The sequence below is a fragment of the Lissotriton helveticus genome, chromosome 3_2, assembly GCF_964261635.1.
Source record: "Lissotriton helveticus chromosome 3_2, aLisHel1.1, whole genome shotgun sequence".
Classification (NCBI taxonomy): Eukaryota; Metazoa; Chordata; class Amphibia; order Caudata; family Salamandridae; genus Lissotriton; species Lissotriton helveticus.
In genome coordinates, this window is record NC_136062.1 from 130,221,860 (window position 1) to 130,242,425 (window position 20,566).

Here is a 20,566-nt window from a genome sequence, read left to right on the forward strand (position 1 = left end):
GAGGCTGGGTTGAAGGCATACTTATGTGGATGGCACAATCAGTGCTGCAGGCCCACTACTAGCAATTGTTTTAGAGACCCTGGGCACACGTAGTGCACTTAACTAGGAACTTATTAGTAAATCAAATATGCCAATCATGGAGAAAACAAATGCCTTTACCTTTTAGACTCCGATCACATGCACTTACTTAAGCACTACTCAGCAGTGGTAAAGTGCCCAGAGTCCTAAACCAGCAAAACAAAATTCAGCAGTCAAAAACAGGATGTCAGAAGCAAAAAAGGCAGCGGAAAAAATGTCATAAGATGCAGGGTCTAACAAACATGAATTCCAGGATGTTACTTTGATGGGGTCTGCTTGGGTGTTGAGATGTATTGTGACATCATTCACAGGAGTACCTCTTTAAAGAGAAATGCCTTCTACTTTTTCCTAAATTGGAGTAGGATTGGGGACAGTACTGCTGGATATCCAGCTGTTGTTCCAGAAGTTGGTAACATAGATGGAGAAGGCCTGTTGCATTGTTTTTTTTTTTTTACACTTCTTTGTCTGCAGTCTGATGGTATCCTGATCGTCTTGTACTGTAGATGGGCTGGCAAGGGCATCCTTTGCAGATCTATCATGGTGTTGGTGATGTAATCATATTTCTTCAGGCGGTAGATGAGACATGCTGCTGCATCGATGATTCCCTCATGGTATGCAAGTATGGAGTCTGGGAAGCCATGGAGCAGGACATTGCCTGCATCTATACGCAGGCGCCCTAGGCTTAAAAACAGCTCTGAAGTTCCTATCCAGGAAGAATGGATACACTTTCTTTAGAGAAGAGAGTTAGAATCAGATCTGTTAGTTTTCTTGTTCTTGTTTTCCTTGAAGTTTAGGCCCGTACCCAGAGTGATATCTTTATTAACCCCTTCCGAGCTCCCGTCGGCCAACGTCTGACAGGAGCACTCCCTCCCCAGTGCTGCCGACGACCAACGGCCGACGCAGCCCCACCCACCCTTTAGTACGCCCGCACCGTGGTGGAAAAACCGCCGCAGTTAAGGCATTAAATCTTCAATTCTTTCTGATTGAAACAGTGCTCCAATGCGCATGGTTCAGTGTGTGCCATAAATAACTAATTAAAATAAGAACTGGAAGGTGATCGAAATATTTGGCTGTTAGTCATATCTACAGTATAATGATAGTAAAGTCTAATTTAGTGGAAGGTGCAACAGATTGAATTTGATGGGCAGTGAAAATATATATTTATAGGAAGTAACTGATCAGGGAGAAAATATTTTTTTGTGCCTCTAGGTGGATAAAATGGCTCGTTTTACTGGTAGGCGACTGGACACTCAATGTTGAGAAAAATCAAGAAAGTGTATGGTGTGTCACTGATATATTTCACATATATATATATATATATATATATATATATATATATGTATATATGTATATATCCACTACACAAACCGTGACAAAGTCACGTCGATGCACTCCAGTCCGAGATAAATTACCACAATAAATCCAATGTGGTCCAAGGTTTCTTTATTCCATTTCTTATGGCATGAAATCAGGCATAAGGAACAAATCCCAATGCGTTTCGGCGATACACTCGCCTTGGTCACGGGTATTTCATACAATCAAACAGAAACATTAAATAAAGTATTTTTGAACACAAATCTCATGTGATTACGATCGTGCTAGAAGTGAAAATAAACAAAGGACTGAGTAAAACTCATTTTGGCAGCCATCTTGTAATGGTAAACGAAATCATACACTCCTATTTTCGTTATTCATCTCAAATCATGTAAAGAGGAAATAGCGATGCAACTTCATATGTATACACTCGCATTGTACCTGTGTGATGAAAATAAATCAGGACATAATCACCCCATATATCATCGAGGTTAGCGTGACATCATGTATACTACATATAATAGCGCAACTCCATGCGTATATTCCATCATAGTATAATGCCAGCTAACTACAAAATTCTCAAAGATAAAACCCCTGTGGGTTTATAGAGCAACGTGTCAGAGTCATAATCTTAGTGTCAAGTGACAGAATGAATAATAATCTATGTAGACACCGGTGTGATTGTGCTTCATGTTGTAGCCCCAGTGGGCATAAATCACAGGTAAGCAGTTACTCCTCAGTGCCTAGACAAAGAGAAAAAACTGATCAGATTCTAAAAGTGTCTTCAACCTCTTAAAGGCATGCCACAATTATGATACTCAGTAATAGTGATGGTGAAGATTAAAACTTTCAATAGTGATCTTGATACTAGGTTAAAAACAACAGAGAAACATGAAGGGTACTAATCGAGTTCCAGACCGAATGCATTACAGTACATCAAAAATCACTTTTCCAAAAGAACAAGAATATCCTGAAAAACCATTTATAAAAGACATTAATCAAAGGCCAATATTTGCAATTATAATATAGCAAATTACAGTATTACTCCCCCAAATGCCAAATCATTTCTTCTTCGGAATTCAGACCTCTGGGTATGAGTGTATCCAATCTGCTGATCGCTAGCTGGGAGCAGCAGGTGGCAAGAACTAACAGCCTATAGCGCAGCCGCGTGATTGACTCCTATCTAGCACCCTTCGTGAAGGATCTCCCCTCCTATCTAAAGGACACTCAGGACTTCCTCAGTATCATGGACAATGTCACATGGGACTCTGAAATGTTATTAATAACATTAGATGATGTTAATTTGTACACCTGCATCAACCATGAGGAGGGTCTTATTGCCATCAAGTGGTTTTTAGCTCAAAAACCCGACCATTTTCGCAGTCGCAGTGCCATGATTTTGTCCATGATTAGATTCTGCTTATATCATAACAACTTTTTGTTCGATGGGACTATGTACAATCAAAAGAGAGGTACTTCCATGGGTTCGTGCTTCTCCCCTAGCTATGCGAACTTGTTCGTAGGCTGGTGGGAGAAGCACGAGCCTGGAAAGATACCAATAGTGAGTGGACCGATAGGATCCTAATGTGGACCAGATATATAGACGATCTGTTCATTATTTGGCATGGCGATCGTCTGTCTGTGGAGAATTACATTGCTACCCTCAACACAAATAATCTCAACCTGAGATTCACCAGCACCATCAGTGCCAGTAGCATCAACTATTTAGATCTGGAAATATTTGTGCATAACAACATCTTACAAACCCGCCTATACAGAAAACCCACGGCGGGCAATGCAATATTGCATGCAGGCTCATATCATCCTAAGAGCCTGGTGAAGAATGTGCCGTATGGCGAATTTCTCCGCCTAAAGAGAAATTGTTCCTTAGAACAAGACTATAGGCAGGCTAGCATTGATGCTAAAGAGAGGTTTGAGAGAAGAGGGTACAATAAAAACATCTTACAACAGGCCAGTGTGAAAGCCTCAGGCATCACCAGGCTTTTTTCCCTGTCTAAAATGCAAGGCATGCAGATTCAGTAGTAAAGTGTCAGAGTATCCCAATTGCACAGGTGAAAAGAAACCCAATATAAAAATCAAACAGTTACTCAATTGTAACTCAGAATATACTATCTACTGTCTAACCTGCCCCTGCAAGCTGCGATATATTGGCAGCACTATAAAACCTGCTAAACTAAGAATCCTAGAGCACATGCGGGCAATCACCAACAGGGATAAGACATACCCCGTTGCCCGCCATTTTGCCGAACACCATCAGAGTAACTGGGAGAAACTTAGTTTTTATTACATTGATCAGGCTGCTAAATTGGAGCGGGGGGGGAGACAGAGATAAGTCCCTACGCATCCTCGAGTCAAAGTATATCATCAGTCTTAAAACCATGACTCCGTGGGGACTTAATAATAATGAAGAACTATGGGTCCACCTCTGAAACACACATAGAATCATAAATATATGATGCTAGTACTAATATCATCTAATATCATCCTTTAATCTTTAAGATCATCCTTCTACTGAACTGAATGTCATTACCTGTTGACCTGTGCTGCAAATATAATTGCCCATACAGGGCCAAATAAGTAACACAATGCTTTATAGGAAATGATTTTTCCTAGCAATTCTGCACTTTAGTGGTTAAAAATCTATAAGAGACACCGAAAATAGAAACTTTATATGAATTTATAAAAGAACGGAACTGCACGCATTTATGAATATTACTGTGTTTAAAAACTGTTAATGAATGTTTGTACGTTACATGTTTTTAATTAGCACTATGCACTTTACTTTTAGTCACCATTGATAGCCATGTATCATAATGCAATTTGCATGTTACAAGATGGCTCCCATCTTTGTGTATGTTAGTAGCCCTTTTTTGTTTCTTTATCTCCATGATCAGGTTGGACTGGCTAATGGCTTAAAATGGCGACTTGTATTTGACACAAACGTAATCCTGTGCTCACCCTTTGTTCGCTTGGCACGGAGCAGTCAAGCTTCACTAAAGAGGCATTGTACACAAAGTACCTTGATTCTGGATGAGTAAAAAAAAATGTGAGGTGCACCTGAAGTGATGCGTCGGTGACGAGCCACGCAGTGGGCGAGATGCTTCAAGATTCTCCATGCAATGGAGGTGATGCATCTGTTCCGATTGCAAGGTGCCAGTTCTGAAGTTGATGCACGGCTACAGCCCTTTTTGCAGGGTTATCCCCAAACATTTTACTTCTTCCTCCTATTTTTCCTCACCTGTTTTAGTTGGCTTTAGGACTCTGGGCACTTTACCGCTGCTAAATAATGCTAAAGTACATATGCTATCTGTGTAAATTATGATTATAATTGGTTATTCCTGATTAGCATGTTTGATTTACTGGTAAGTCCCTTGAAAAGTGCACTAAGTTTGCCAGGGCCTGTAAATCAAATGCTACTAGTGGGCTTGCAGCTCTGGTTGTGCCACCCCCATGAGTAGCTCTGTACGTGAGTCTCAGACCTACCACCTTAGTGTCTGCTCACGCAGTGTTTAACTGTCATGTTTACCTGGCAAGTGCATCTACTGGCCGGGCCCTAACCTTTCCTTTTCTTACATGTAAGACAATCTTCAGGTAGGTCCAAGGTACCCCCATAGGCAGGGTGCAGTGTATGTGAAAGGTAGGACATATACTGGTGTTTGTGACATGTCCTGATAGTGAAATAGTGCCAATTTGGCTTTTCACTTTTGTAATGCTATCTGTCCCACAGGATATCATGGGACCTACTTTATAACATCTTACAAGTATAACTTCCCATTGGGACAAGATAGAGGAACAGAGTTTAGGCTCACTGAGCTCAGAATTTAATAACACATATTTTAGTAAAGGTGTTTTTTAAATTGTGTATTTTAAAATTCCATTCCTTGAAAATAGGCAAATCATACATTTTGGTGTGCCTCTGCCTGGTTGTGGAATGACTGTCTGATTTTGGAGTGACCGGGACTGGGGATTCAAATTAAATGTAGACAGCCACTGGAGGGGGGGGAGTTAAGGTATGCCTGGCCCTTCCTGGATGACTAAGAGCTGAGTTGAATATACTTTTTTTGGTTGCATTTAGAGTAGTGGGATGAGTTTTCCTTGGAACTGAATAGGGCCTGTCTCCCTTGCACAAAGCTTGCTCTACCCCCTGTGGTCATACTGCACCAGAGAGGGCAGAACTGGTTTGGGATGGGCTCAGAGACCCTTGCAAAAAGAAGAACAAAGACAAAAGGGGGTAGAAGTAGTAGACCCTAAACCCCAGAACTTTAGATCACTTCTGGATTCAAAAGAATAATTTGCCAAGGAGAAGAGCTGGAGAGCAGGGGGGAGGAGTACTGTCCCTTTGTTGTGTGCTGAGTGGTTGGCCTGCAGTTGCTACTTTTGCAAAGGAATGGGACAGACTGGAACTTTGCTGGAAAACCTGCTAGAAGAAGAATCTCCAAGGGCTTGTGTGTGCTGGCCTCATGTTCTGAAGTCTCAGGGACACAAAGACTTCACCCAAGCTCCCCTGAACTCTATTGCTGAGAGTTCTGACCTGCTAGGAGATGGCTGTTCCAGTTTTGGGTTCTGGAGGCTGTTCCTGCCATTGGGAGCTGGAAGAAACCTAAACGAAGCAAGAAAAATTATCTCCAAAACTGTCAGAGATGCTGCCCTGATGCTGCAACCTGCACCGCGGCCAGGGGCACCGCTTGTGAAGTGTACGACGCATCACCAGCACCTGGATCCTGTTATCACTGCCTGATAACAGCCGAGGGTGACTCCATAAACTCGCCAACTTTGCATTGCCTCACCCGAACCAAAGCCTTACTGCCGATGCAACCGACTTCCTCTGTTCTGGATTTGACATGTTGCCTTCCTGCGGACATAGTGCCTCGCCTCCTCCATGGCAGCCAGGGAGGGAGCCGGCCTCGACCTCTGCCCCAACACCTCAACTCCAGTAGGCCGTGCCTTGTCTAGACTTCATTATCCAAGGTACTGTTTGTATGGTAGTCTGTGTGACTCTGTGCCTGACACCACGCACCTCGCAGTCGGAGCCTTACTTTGGATGTCAAGACGTTGCAATAGCCCCAGGTGGAGCTATTTGTATTCTACAAGCTTTGTTATGGAAACAGTTTTCAAGTCTTATTTTCCTCCCTGTAAGTTGTATTTTTGCCATTTTGGTCTTGTTAAGTGTAGATAAAGATACTTTATTTTCCTAAACTGGTGTGGTGTCCATTTATGGTGTTTTCACTATATTACTGTGTGTTTTCAGTACAAATACTTTACACACTGCCTGCTCCTGCCAAGCTACCAACGGGAGTGAGCAGGGGTTATCTAGAGTGTGTATCCCCTTACACTGACTAGAAGCAAGGGTCCCTATTTGGACAAAGGTACATACCTCTGCCAATTAGAGACCCCCAGTTCTAACAGCGATGCACAGCTACTGCTCCTGCAGGAGGAGATGTGTGGATTCCCGAGGCAATGCGCCACTTCCAAGTGTAATGCGCAGGCTCTTGTTCCACACTTTGACGAGGATATGTATATTCCGATCCACGCAAAGGCGAAGAAGCGCGAGTTCCCACCCAAGCAAAGGCGAAGGTGCACCAGTTCCAATGAGGATGCGTGGGTTCTGGTTGTAGAAACACCTTAGATCTAACTTCCCAGGGGTAACATCACTTTGCAGGGCAGAATCACAATGTGTAGAGTCCATATGCAGGTAGTTGAAGTCTATGATATCCCTGAGACTTAGAACAGGAGGCAAGCCAGTAAGCCCTTTGAGTCACTCTTGACTCAATTGATTCAGGTTCAGCCCTTCGCACCCAGGCAGGAGAACAGCAGGCTGTTCAGCAAGGCAAGAGCACTGCAAGGCAGAAGTGCAGAAAATCAGTAGTCCAGCGAGTGACATTCCTTTCAGCAGCACAGCAGCTCTTTGTTCTGGCAGAGTAGTCACATTTCAAGAAGAGTACTGAAGTTATGGTGTCAGAGGTCCAGCACTTATACCCAGTTGTGACTTTGAAGTAGTGGAGACTTAAAAGAAACTTTGAAGTGCACAGAAATCCTCCCTTCCTGATCAAGCTCCAGACTCAATACAGTGCTGGTATGCAGCCCTTTGTGTGTAGGCAGGACACAGACTCCTTGGTTGTAAATGTGAGGCAGTGGCCAGATCTCCTGTCCCCATCTCCCAGGATTGTGCATCAAAATGCATGTAGATCTCCCTTTGTGTGTGGCTGTCTAGAAGAATGCACTTAGTCCATGTGTCACCCACCACAGACTAAACAGGGGCAGTCAGCAGGCACCAAATGGTTAAAGTAAGTAAATGCTTACTTGCTAAAAGTGGTATTTGTCATTTTCAATTAGGAGTCCAGTGACACCAAATTTGAAAGCTGTATCTCTTCACAAATGGAAATTACATTTGAAAGATGTAATAAGAGATTTCCGATGGAATCCTGTGGTGGAGATAGGCCTTGCATAAGTACAAACATTCATGGCCTCCCTTTTCAATACATTGTACCCCGTCCTGGTGGGCATACAGGGCCTGCCTTAGTGGTTATTTATATGCATAAAAAGGGAAGGGGCAGGCCTGGCAATAGGTTTATGTTGGTTTAGGTTTATGTTGTCAAGTCAAAGTGGCATAGTGAACTAGACATATAGAGTCTACAATGGCAGGCATGAGCCATGGTTAGAGGGCTACTGGAGTGGGTGGCACAATGAATGCTGCAGGCCCCTTATTAGCTTTTAATTTACAGGCAGCGGACACATTTACTGCACATTACTAGGGACTATTAAGTAAACTAAATGTGTCAATTGGGGTAAAGCCAATGCTGCCATGTTTAGGGGAGGGAGCACAAACAATTTAGCACAGATTAAAGTGCACAGAGTCCTAAAGCCAGCAAAAAACGAGGTCAGAAAAATGGACGGGGGCAGGCAAAAAGTTGGGGGAAGACCACCATAAAGCTGTCCGTTATAACAGAGATAGAGGGAGCGAGAGAGAGATATGGATAGATAGGAGGCAGCGCAGATGTCATTGTCCTCAAGTAACTATTATTTGGAAACAACCAGTTCAGCTGTGGCTTTTTGTAGTTAGAAACAACTGGTTCTGCAGTCATATTCCAGCAATAATCAACAGAAATCATGTCTCCAGTTTCTACTCCTCGCTGCAATCCCTCACCAATATTAGCTTCCATAAAAGCAACATTTCCTGTCACCCCTAGTTGTTTTTTCTTGTCTTTGTGGTCCATTGTATGCGCTAATCTCATTTGACCTTTTTCAAAACATGCCTTAATAGAAGTAACCAAGCGTAAAATGCCCCGTACAAAGATGTTCCCATTTCACGCATGTCCAGGCACCTGTCAGTACAGCCAGTGACAGGTGCGGCATCGTTCACAGCCTCTGATGGCCTCTGATTGAAAGCCGGCCTGGGAGGAATGACAGGCACTTTAAAATGCAGAAGATGAGAAGTGCCATTGCCGGGAGTTCCAAAGTGAAGGAAAAGATGACAAGTTGGGCGGAATGAGGATTGCATATCATTGACGGAAGACAACAGGCACGTGTGGGCAGAGACAGCACAGGTTCTGGTGCCGTGAGGCGCTGGGACAAGGGTGAATAGAGAGCAGGTGTCGACATCCCATTTCGACATTCCTTGGAATGCAAGCATTGTATGGTAGTCCGGCTAAGTTTAACGGGAACTGCTTTTTCAGAAATGTAGGTAGTTGGCCTCTTGGAGAGTTGCTAGTGTTCTAGCCCCTGTTCTCACAGACGTTCGACTTTATGCAAGCCATTTTTCCGACCAACTCCGGATGCTGCCTGAACTTTGCGGGCACGATGGCTCTGCTGGACTTGGATACGAGTGATGTGATGGACTGTTGATTCTACTGTCATGCTCATTATGTTTGCATATTCTTATGAAGTACATGGGGCCGAGGGCAAAGCAATATAATCAAGGTCTGAGCGTGCATTTTGTTTTTTAAACATTTGCTTTTACATTTTATTGCCTTCATAAACCATCAACACATTGATTTGGTACGAAATAAGAATGTTACTTAAGATCCCTTAATTAAAACAATTCAAGAAAGGGTGAGAGTTTATTTTGTTTGTTCTCTTACTGCCATCTAACCACTCATTGTTATCATTCTCATAATTGTTTTATACAGAATATTAACAAACTACAACAAATATTTCAGATACCATGCAGTTTATCATAGAACATAAGCAAGAAATGTAACAGAAATTTAATTTACCAGAGAAAAAAACTAATTAATTTCAAGAAGTAGATCTAGTATAAAACACTGTCAATCAGTTTTTAATAATTTTGAATCAAATGTATTAACCGCAACAGTGCAAATAAGCCAACTTTCATCTGGTTAAAAATCAATGAATATACGTTACTCATTCCATTTATGATGAATGAGACAAGCCATTTTGAAAAGATATAGCTAAACTCCCCAACTTTTAACAAATCCAAAGTCATCACACTTTCCCTACTGTTGCACTGACTGGAGTCGGAATATTAAATCTTACCCCACTGCAGTCCAACACTTTCCCTACTGTTGTACTAACTGGTGTACTGACTGGTGTGTAATAGTATATTTTACCCCTCCGCAATCCAACACTTTCTCTCGTGTTGCACTGACTAAAGTGGAAATAGTCAAATTTACCCCTCAGCAATTTAAAAATTACTGTACCGGTACACTGAATGGAGTGGGAATAGTAAATTGTACCCCTGTGTATTGCAACAGGCTTCCTTCAGTTGCATTGTGTGAAGTTGGAGTAGTAAATTTTATCCCTCTTCAGTCCAACAATTTGCCTACTCTTGTGTAAATTGTAGTGGGAATAGTACATGTATTAATTATAAAATGTTGTAGTGTATTTTATATTGTTACAATTGATATTATGTTTTTGTTTATTTAAAAATATTATATAACATTTATAATTGTTTTTTATGTAAATTATCATTTATTATGTAAACTTTTTCATTTGTAATAAAAATGGCTTGCTTTGAATTGTTGTTGGGTATTTTTTATTTACAGTTTAAATGTATATATATTTAAAAATATATATTTTTACATCCATATTAGTTACAACAATATCTTTTTTTATACTTACCAATATAAGTAAGGGGTGACAATATTTTTGACTACTCTATTTATGTCCCGATATTTTTTTAGCACAATATTTTACAAGTCGGTATTTTGTCAGTGAACAGTACTTAACTATGTATTGATTCACTGTGTAAGTTTTTCCGAACTTCAATCTACACAGACAGTACTACACTGAGTTGCAAAATGTCATCACAGCCTTTATTTTTAGTGCAGAAACTGGTTGGAATAGATTCTTTTTTATTCAAAAATGGCAAGGAGATAGGATGTGTTTTGCTATTTCTATCATGCTTCAATATATTCAGAACTTTAATACTGTGTGACTATTTAGGGCCTAATTATGATGTCGACGTGGCATTGGTGTCGGACTCATCAATATCTGGCCCTGCAGTCCACCCACCGCATTATGATGCAGCGGGCGGAAGCAACGGGTGGAGGGAACATCCGTGGCGCTCTGATGGGCTCAAGGAGGCCGTCGGAAACCTAACATAATCCCTTTCTGACGGCAGCTCTGCCGTCAGGATTATGATGTTGGTTTGCCTTGATTCCAGGTCAGCCTTTACGACAACAACTTGAGGTCAAGCGGTTCACAATCTGCACCGGTATCGGGCATACGTGAGTTAGCCTGAAATCGTAATTAGGTTGTTTTTCTCTTATCCATGGTGCGCATAGCCATGTGTTCTGTTGTCACAGTGTTACAGTGCTTAAAATAAATGAGTAATTGGGAGCAGCGACCAGTGTGAACGGTCCAGCATTGATAGTACCTGCTCCTTCTTAAGACCACAAACACCAACTGTTTTGTTAAAATTCCTTTTTGCATATTTCCTCACTTAAACTGTAAGTTTTTCTACTTTCCTTAGAAAAAAGAAAGACCTGTCCGTTTTTTTTATATTTGATTCTAAATGCACTGCTGTTACAGAGCAGCTACATCATTATTATATTACATGTCTTTACTGATGTCATAACTAAACTGTATGAAGAAAATGTCAGACAGGTTCTCAAAAAGACCATGTAACTTAATCTGTATTTGCAAGTGGCATAGTTAAGTAAAACATGTTTAAAAATTTAAAGACCACACTTTCACAGTGCTTTATAAACCTTGTTTTCTCAACAACAACAAAATGTATGCACCATTTGCTCACACTTTTTTTAACATTTTCCCTGGGAGAGAATCCCTCCCTCCCCCTACCCGCCCCACCCCCAAATCTTCCTAATGATGGCCGGGTACGAGCACTATGCACATTTGCTGCGCAACATTCATCCCCAACTTTTACACCCACCACATCAAATCTTATCAGACGCCACTACTATTATTCCTTTTTCTCAGCACCTTTTACTCAGACTTCTTTTGGACATTGTACATTCACACACAACAAGGGGAGGCTGGAGCGAAGGCTGCAACCATTGAAGCTTGTTGGACTGTACATTAGAGAACCTATTCAGTGCTGCTTTACACTCAAGTTACCCTCTCTCCCTACTCAGCTAAAAATGTGGACATTCATGTATATCCTTTCCACTAACAAATTACTTACTCGAACTTTACAAGTTAACATCATCATTTCAGCACATTAAACATGGTTACATAACTGACCATAATACTTCTTTATAGTAATGAGTAATAATTGCCCTGTCACATTTTTTTTTCGTTTCAAGAAAACAATAAACAACCAAATGTTTTCTGATTTCTTACAGGTTTGCAATGGTATAGAACAGCCCAGGAAGCAGCAGCGGTCAGACCTCAATGGGCCACTTGAGAATAATAATGTCTCAGAGGTAAATATGGTAGTATTTTGTTCATTTGTTAACAGCACTACATTCTCTATCTGTTTTGACATGACATGCCAGCCATACTTTACTTTTATATTTCTTCAGACGTGGATTAGTTAATTCAATTCTGTGTTACCACAAACCCGTTCTTATATTACTATTAGCTGATCAACGTTTTTAAATCTATATGTGTTCTAATTTAACTATCTCTAGTTGATTTTGCAGTTTACAGGGAGTTCTTTACAGCATATTTGAAATGCCTAGATTACTTACTGACAATCTCCATTAATTGTGAACTTGATCTTCCTCACCAGAGTCTGTATTTCTAAGGTGGATTTTATCTCTTAGAAAGTAACTTCTGTTGCAGTATTCTAACGAGTACAAAAAGGATGGCATTCCCAGAATCCTACAGAATGTTTACTGTCTCAAAATGGTCATAATGCATGTGATTGCAAGCAGAGCTGGGCTGGGGAATCGAGAGCAGCCCAAGTAAAAGTGCTCAAACCAGCCTGCTCTCTTTTTCCATTTGCTCTCCTCTCTCTCCTTTTCTCCTCTATCCCTTCTCTCTCGGACCATTTCCTCTCCACCTCCCTGTCTCTTGAAGACCTCTGTGCATTTTGCAGTTAACCTTGAGGAGCTGGGGATGTTAGTAGAGGCGCCAGCATCGGCACAGGGCGTTCAAAACTGTCCTCCAATGGTTCACTGGGGAAATACCCATCCCTCAATAGAATAAAACGCCAGTCCAGCCCTGGTTGCATGTCTGTACTGGGCTCTCTTTTCATGTTTCCCCTTCGTGGTGAGGGGGTTGATTCGAGGTGTGCATCATATCAATACTGGCAGTCAGAAACAGAAGTAGATAAGAATCTTCTGTGCTGATGACTTCATGTGACTGTTTCAGAATCTCCTAAACCATAAGACTTCTTTAAAAAAAAAATGTGAGAACTAATTCTGTGTGAAAGCCTACCAGAGGTGAAAAGGTCAACTATTATCATCATTATGACTCATAGGGTAGTTTTGATTTAGTATCAGTCTCCATGAGTACAAAAAAAGTGTTTTTAGTATCAACCACCAGAGTACAAGAATGTAATGTTATCATTGTAGAACAAAGATATTTTAGCTTCATTGGTTGCAAATACTCGGAATAATGTCAACAGATAAATACATTTTCAGAGTGAAAAACCTCCTAAATACGTTAATCACAGTGGGGTTCATCGGTGTTGCAGGGCATTATTTGGCTTTTTTTTGGCACTAATTAAACCAAAAATGCGATACGTGGATTCTAATCCTTGTTAAAAAACCAAAAAAGTGGGTGGTTGTACATTGTGACGAGGAGTAGCGGAACTGGACCCCTGATAACATAACCCCATTTTAAACCGATATTGAAGTAGTATAGCTAACAGCTATGAAACTATACATACATGTATGTTTTGTGTTATACGGCAAACACAACGCTGCTGCTGCTTATAAATCCAAACTCTTAACAGGGAGAAGCTGTAAACTTGGTGTCTTTATGGATAGTAACATTTCCAAGCCTCCTACCAAAGGCATCTCAGGTACCCTATTCCTTAAAAAATAAAAATATCTCCTCTTTCACTAACCTGTGTTTCAATGCTGAACCTCCATCTCTTCCCTTCCACCCTTTTTCAAACGAATGATTAGCTGACTGTAACATAGATAGACGTAATTATGAGGCACATTAAAATGTTATTAATGATAAAATATCCACTACTTATGTACTCCAAATGAGCAGGTCTATTTCTCTGGCTGGTGGCACGCGGTGTGCCCTCTATACATGCATTATAATAAATAGTGGTGGACCATTCAAATTAATTGGCAAATCTGTTACCTTCCTTCACATTCCTTCATTTAATTCTATATGTTTCTCTCCCACAATCTTTTCTACCTCCTTTCCTATGTCTTTAGTTGGAGGATCCAGCAATAATTCTCCACGAATAAGCTGTCATTTTATACTCCAAAACATATCCATTCGTTTTCAAATTACATTGCTTCTTTTGTTAGTGCATACTTTGGCGAGTTTCTGAAACACTGGATCAAATTAAATTCTTTGTGGTTGATGTGGAGAGATGTCATTTTGGAGGAATGTAAAAGAGAAGACTGAGTATTTCAGCTGATGATTGGGCAGCACTGCGAAGAGAAGGTTAGCTGATCCACAAGACAAGGCAGCCATGGACTGAATTCAACCAGTCATTGAAAGGTCCTTCACATGCACCAAGTCACACAATAGGCCAAGTAGTTACACATAACCTTAAAATAAGAAACCTCAAACCAAAACCTCTCCTAAGGATGGTATAATGCATGGAATTCTGTAATCCCTGAGAAAATGCACTTCTCTAATTTCTTTATAATTGGCTACTAGTGGTGCACCCAGTCAACGATTATAAAGAAAAGACGCCAGTAATCGACTATTATAAGTTATTATAAGTTATTACAGTTGAGCTCTGACATTACAATGCCTGCTGCCAGGGCCAACTAGACTAGACTAAACTAAACTTGGGCTATGAGGTTGGAGATATGAGTGGGAAGTGTACTTCAGTAATCTTGGTGTTTAATGATATCTGCATTCAGACCCTTGGAAGCATACAACACACAATTTATTCAAAGAGGCTACCCTGAAAATGTGCTTAATTCCAAGTTACAACAAGTGCATGAAATGGATCGCAAGGATCTGTGCAGCATAAAAGTGTGGATAAATACTCATGGACAGTTTTTGTATCCAAAATCTCACTCAAGTCCCAACTCATTAAAAAAATCACCCACCAACGTTGGGAGTAACTCTAATCTGAGCCAAATTCCATGGGTTTGTTTCTGCAAAAGCCTATTGTTGCATATCAACTCACTAAAACCATGAAAGAGATATTTACATCCAGACACATGACGCCAAATTCATTCGATTGGATGGAGAGATGCCATAACTGCATGCACTGCAATAACGCAACTGCGGGTAACACAGTGATTCATCCTAAAAGAGGACATGCCATTAAACTGAGACATGCCTCAGATTGCACTAAACAGTGTGTGATATACGCCATCTAATGCCTGTTTAGCCTAATGTATGTTGGTAAAACGGGAAGAAAGATAAAAGTGAATATAACTGAACATAAGAGTATGAAAAGAACTAAGAAAAAAACTAATCTTTGGATTGAACACAAGCATATTATTGCGCAATTGCTCTTCTTGATTTTGGAGGTAACAAAACCTATCCCTGTAATCAATGCACTCGAAATTCAATACCAGGAAGAAGCATTCTGGCAAAAAAAATGTTGCATTCTTTTACTCCAGGGTATCAATGACAAATTGGAAATATTACTGACCTATGGCGATTTCGTATGCTGAACATATCCAACACTCGCTTTCTTAGTGCTGCTTCAACTCTGCATCATCAGCCATGCGTTTCACCTTTGGGGGTTGCCATTGTGTAGGGTACGGTTTTGTATTAACATTTAGCACTAGTTTAAACTTCAATTACATATACACATTGGATAATTGAGTATATGGAATATTATGTGAACTTGCATATTGCATTTCCTTATATTTTTGTTTACATGTAAATGTATGGTTAATCTGACATATACAACTGTTTTTCTTCTTTTTACTTTTTTCTTTTTCCATTGTACAGTCAGCGCATCATTCATATGCATTTTCGATCAACCAGTTCTTATTCATTAATGTTGTTTTCATACTAGAGTGTTCTGAACATATATGGTTATCTTAAGAAACATTAATTACTATTCCTGACTTTGTTAAAAAACACACTGTATAGTTCATGATATACCGCACAATTGCTCACAAGCAGAAGTTGGGATCCCCCATAATTATTCCCTTTACTTTCAAGTAGTTTCACTGTTTTGCTATGCAATGTGCACCCAGTGATGTTCATTCAAAATCACCATGGACCTTGTCATTTACTTAACTGCATCACTCATGCGGTCCAGCAGTTTTGGGAAAGCTTTGCTGCAGTATTTCAGGTTATCCCTCTGCTTGGTCAGTTTTGAGGGTTTAGAATCGTGAAAGTCCCCGCATGAAATTTACTTGGTTTTCATTATTCATTCACAGATTTTGGCTTAATCAGATACAACAGATTGAGCATTGCGGGCGCTGTCTTTTACAACTCCTAGTTATTATTGGAGTTCCTTGATAACAATTTGCCCTACGGTTACGCATCGACCACATAGTTTCACGTTGCAGGTATTACACATTTCATTTCAGTTAATGTTCGTTGATGCTAATAGTTGTGGCTGTTCAACATATTCCATCTTTTCAATTCCATTCATGAGGCTTAAGCGTCTGATTTTCATTACGACTGTGTGTGTTCAACTTACTCAGTATGATGTATGCTAGACCATGTACGTTGAGCATGGCATGTTTGAGAATACCTATGAACTTTTTTGTAGGGACTCTAGGCACCAGAGATGGTGATGTAATTGCTGAGGTATCGGCCTCGCTACACTAACATTGCACACGTCCCCTGGGATAGTGGTGGCACCATTACACCATAAAGTGTAATGGCCCCCAAGCAAGCGCTGTAACTCACATGGGTTCTTTTTTGATTCCTCTATACACTGCCCATATCTGACTTTTCGGTACACTTCATTTTCATTCATAGGTACCCCTGATGAATGGTTTCTTACCCCAAATCAAACACAAGGAGATGATGGACGGAGTGTTGAAACTTTTCAGACACTCACCCCCACTCACAGATTTGGGTTGAAGCCATCATCGTTCTTTAGCTCACTTCACCACCCCAGTTCAGACACAGCTATATGCAAATCAGTCTTGACCCTGTGCCTCATGGGAACAGCCAAGCCCGAACTGCCAACTTGTGTCTTCCCTGGACCGGAAACAATCATCCTGGGACCGGTTCCAGGCTAACAGCCCTCATCAGCCAGGCTAGCATGAATCCATAGGCAAAGTCAGCAAGGGACCTACGTCTGGGCATATCCTGCCAACTTAGGGTGAACAAAGCAAACACAAGGAGATGATGGACAGAGCGCTGAAACTTTTCATTCACACCCTGAGTCACAGATCTGGGTTGAATCCATCATCGTTCTTTAGCTCACTTTGCCACCCCAGTTTAAACATAGCTATTTGCAAATCAGTCTTGACCCTGTGCCTCATGGGTACAGTCCAGCCTGAACTGTTTTTCTTCTTACCCAAAATGCCTTGGGTTATGTCGTCAACCACAGTATATTAAGATTGTTTCTATGACTCACTCCATTGTTGTACAACAAGTGTGGGGTAACATTTGTATTGGCATCACGTCACCGGAAAATAGAGAGTATCATTTATTTAATAGACTACCTACTACAATTACAAGTTTGTTGCCTCGTTTTGAAGGAGTCATCTCATCTAAGAAAACTACTGTCGAATTTTCATTCTTCAAGCCTTATGGCCAATATGTGTGCGCTGGGTCTAGACCACTTTCATGAACCAGCTATCCATTAATTCTAGTGCTCTACCCTATCTAACACTAAAATCGATTTTAATAATATTTATTAAATATCAATCATCACCATCAAACTGGATTTTAATAACTATTAAAAATAGTTTTCATTATTTTTCCATCTGGTACCTTTTTGGAGATATAGTGTAAGTATTTTAATCTGTATTCTGGTTTTCTACACAGTACAGCTAGACCTGACAGTACAAATAGTTTTTAAAACATTGTCACTCTAGGGACATGGCCATTTTCTACATTTCTCACTTTTCCATAATATGCAGCTATCCTTGTGGATTTTAAGCCCTATATAGGGAAGACCTATTAATACTCAAAAGGAAGGTTTTCTTCTGTCATTTGGGTTATTTCAACAGGCTACAAAGGGTTGAGTTGGTCTGAAGTCATGCCTGCCCTGCCACTGTAGTGGATGGCACAACTTGTGCTGAAGTACACAAGTGGCATTTAAGCTACAAGCACTAGGTGCTGTTGCAGTCACTATCAGGTGAAGTCCACAATATACTAGGGGACTGATGGGCAAGTTAAGTATGCAAGTTATGATTAAAGGAGATGTGCAGGCACTTCACTACTGGTTGGCAAGGATAAAGTGGGCAGAGTTCTAATCTCAGCAAAAATAGGAAGTCCTTAAAAAGGCAACAATAATTGGAGATTGTCACACAGAAAAGGTGGATTTCCTACCAGAAATATATCAGAAGAAAAGGACAATTCTCTTTTTCCTTGTTTTAACTCCAGCTGTAATTGTACTTAATGACCTGCTGACACTTTAGCTGCTGGCATCAGGCATTGTACTAGGGGCTTAATTCTTTTAATTTGCTTCAACATAATGAAACACTTTTTCAGGAAAATTAGGACATATCACGAGTAATTACACAAAATGAATATCTGTGATTTAGTGCTATATTTTAGCTCAAAATGGGTCTTTGTGTCAGCACTTTGACGGCAACTCATAGCTCACTGTGCTAGATTATGATTGTAATTTATGAAGTGTACAGTAACAAAAAGATCGCTGTGACAAAAGCAGCATTGCACATGAAATATTGCTCTGTATTCTTCATGGTACACAGGCACGGCCGGTAGAGGTAAGAGTGGTCTGCGGGGCAGCGGCGGCGATGATGTGACAGGCGACAGGATACGAAAAATGAAATGTAAAAAATAAATAAAACCACTTACCTTGCACTCAACGCATCGCTCATGCGGTGAGGGAAAGGTAAGCTGTTTTATTCATTTGTTTCGTTTATTTTCCCTATCACGTTGACTTTCGACTCGTCCTCCCCCAATCCGCCCCACCCCACCGTTCTTACCTGTACCGGCCATGCCTTACAGTACAAGTTATTTGCAGCAGACATTTTAACCCTCTGCGCTACTTAAGATGAGTCAAAACTGCCATAGACAAAACTCTGATCTCTTTCCAGCAGGTACATTATTCACTGGAGTTATCTTTGGATATTTATTGTTGCCTGAAAACTGTTGAATATACAAGGAACTCTGCAGTCCTATTACAATGTCAGCACTGCTACAAAAACGCTCCCCCACCCTTCCAGCCTCCTGGTACGGTTTGTCTGACCTTGATGTAGATGTAGTGTTCGTTTCTGCAGCATGATGCTATTTCACTAAGGTAATTTTTCACATTGAGGGAATGTGATGTGAGCATACTTGTAATAACCTCAGAAACAATTATGCAGAGTTTAAAAATTCTGTACCTTTGCTACAATTCTATTTTGTTGACTTTGTACATGAAATATCTTTCACGTGCCTAGACGTGCCAGCACTCTGGGCCCTATTAGGATGATCATATTTGCAGTTGGTGCATCAGTTTTTATCAGAAAACTGTATCGGTCCCTAATGGATGCAACAATCTCTGCCTGCTGCTGTGCAAAGGTTGGGAATACAATGTACCTTTTCATTCTATGACCATCTCTTTCATGAACAATAAATGAAGTCTGCATAATCAGGCCACTTGTCTTGCTCTGGCAACTCCGGATCACTAAATACAGCAGCCCCTTACCTCCACCGCAGAGAAGACAGAGCAAGACGTGATTGTGATATAGCGAGTAAGTCTCATCTCATTTCACTCTCACCGGTGACCTGCAGCTTCAGTGGCAGGAGCACTGCGCAGAAGGTAGACCGCTGGAAAATTATGGTCCCACTGGCCACTGCACATGCAGTTCACACTGCACATGTGCGCATGACACAATACAGTTGCAATGACGACCACGCAGTAGGCTAATGCTAATTGGCCACTGGAGATTCAGGTAGGCAAATCTACCTTTTTTTAATTGGCTTTTTCTACATATTTATCAGAAATCTAACCGCACCATTTAATTTGATTTTTAATAAATATTGATAATATTAGCTAAATCACTTTTGTAACTTATCCCAAACCAAACTTAGCAAAATAGTATTTTATTTGAACTCTAGTGCTGTTCATTGTATCAGCTACAGACCTTTACAGTAAAAATAGCTGTTTGGGGCTAGTCACTGTAGGAAAATGCAAGAAATAAAACAACTTCTGCATATGCTGATGCATTATGTAGTTTAGTGGGAGGCTTCAAATTGAGCATATAGGTAAATAAGTCAGGGTTTTTAGTTGACCCATGCGGTGTCCTTACCCTGTTGCTTTAAGTCCAAAGGCAGAACTTCGGGAGCTGGGAAAGAAGATGACACAGCTGAGCCATGGCAGAGCACAAACTAACGTGGCTGGTTTAATATGGGGTGGATACACTGTTTTGTACTTGAGGGTGACTATAAGCATGGTTTATGGGGGTGGTTACTTATCAGTTGTTTTCACATTTACATGCAACAGATTGTGTGAGGTGATGCTGTAATGGATGACATTTACATC

The 20,566-nt window shown here is 40.7% G+C and overlaps 1 protein-coding gene across 3 annotated transcripts in view; it reads left to right on the forward strand.

Moving 5' to 3' along the window:
* APBA2 (amyloid beta precursor protein binding family A member 2) overlaps nucleotides 1–20,566 on the forward strand; it is a 1,100,835-nt gene that overhangs the window by 596,136 nt on the left and 484,133 nt on the right. For all 3 annotated transcript variants that reach the window (XM_078684922.1, XM_078684924.1, XM_078684923.1), the window contains exon 5: nucleotides 12,177–12,257. In XM_078684922.1, coding sequence (XP_078541048.1) covers nucleotides 12,177–12,257 — 81 coding nt within the window. The remainder of the gene's footprint in view (nucleotides 1–12,176; nucleotides 12,258–20,566) is intronic.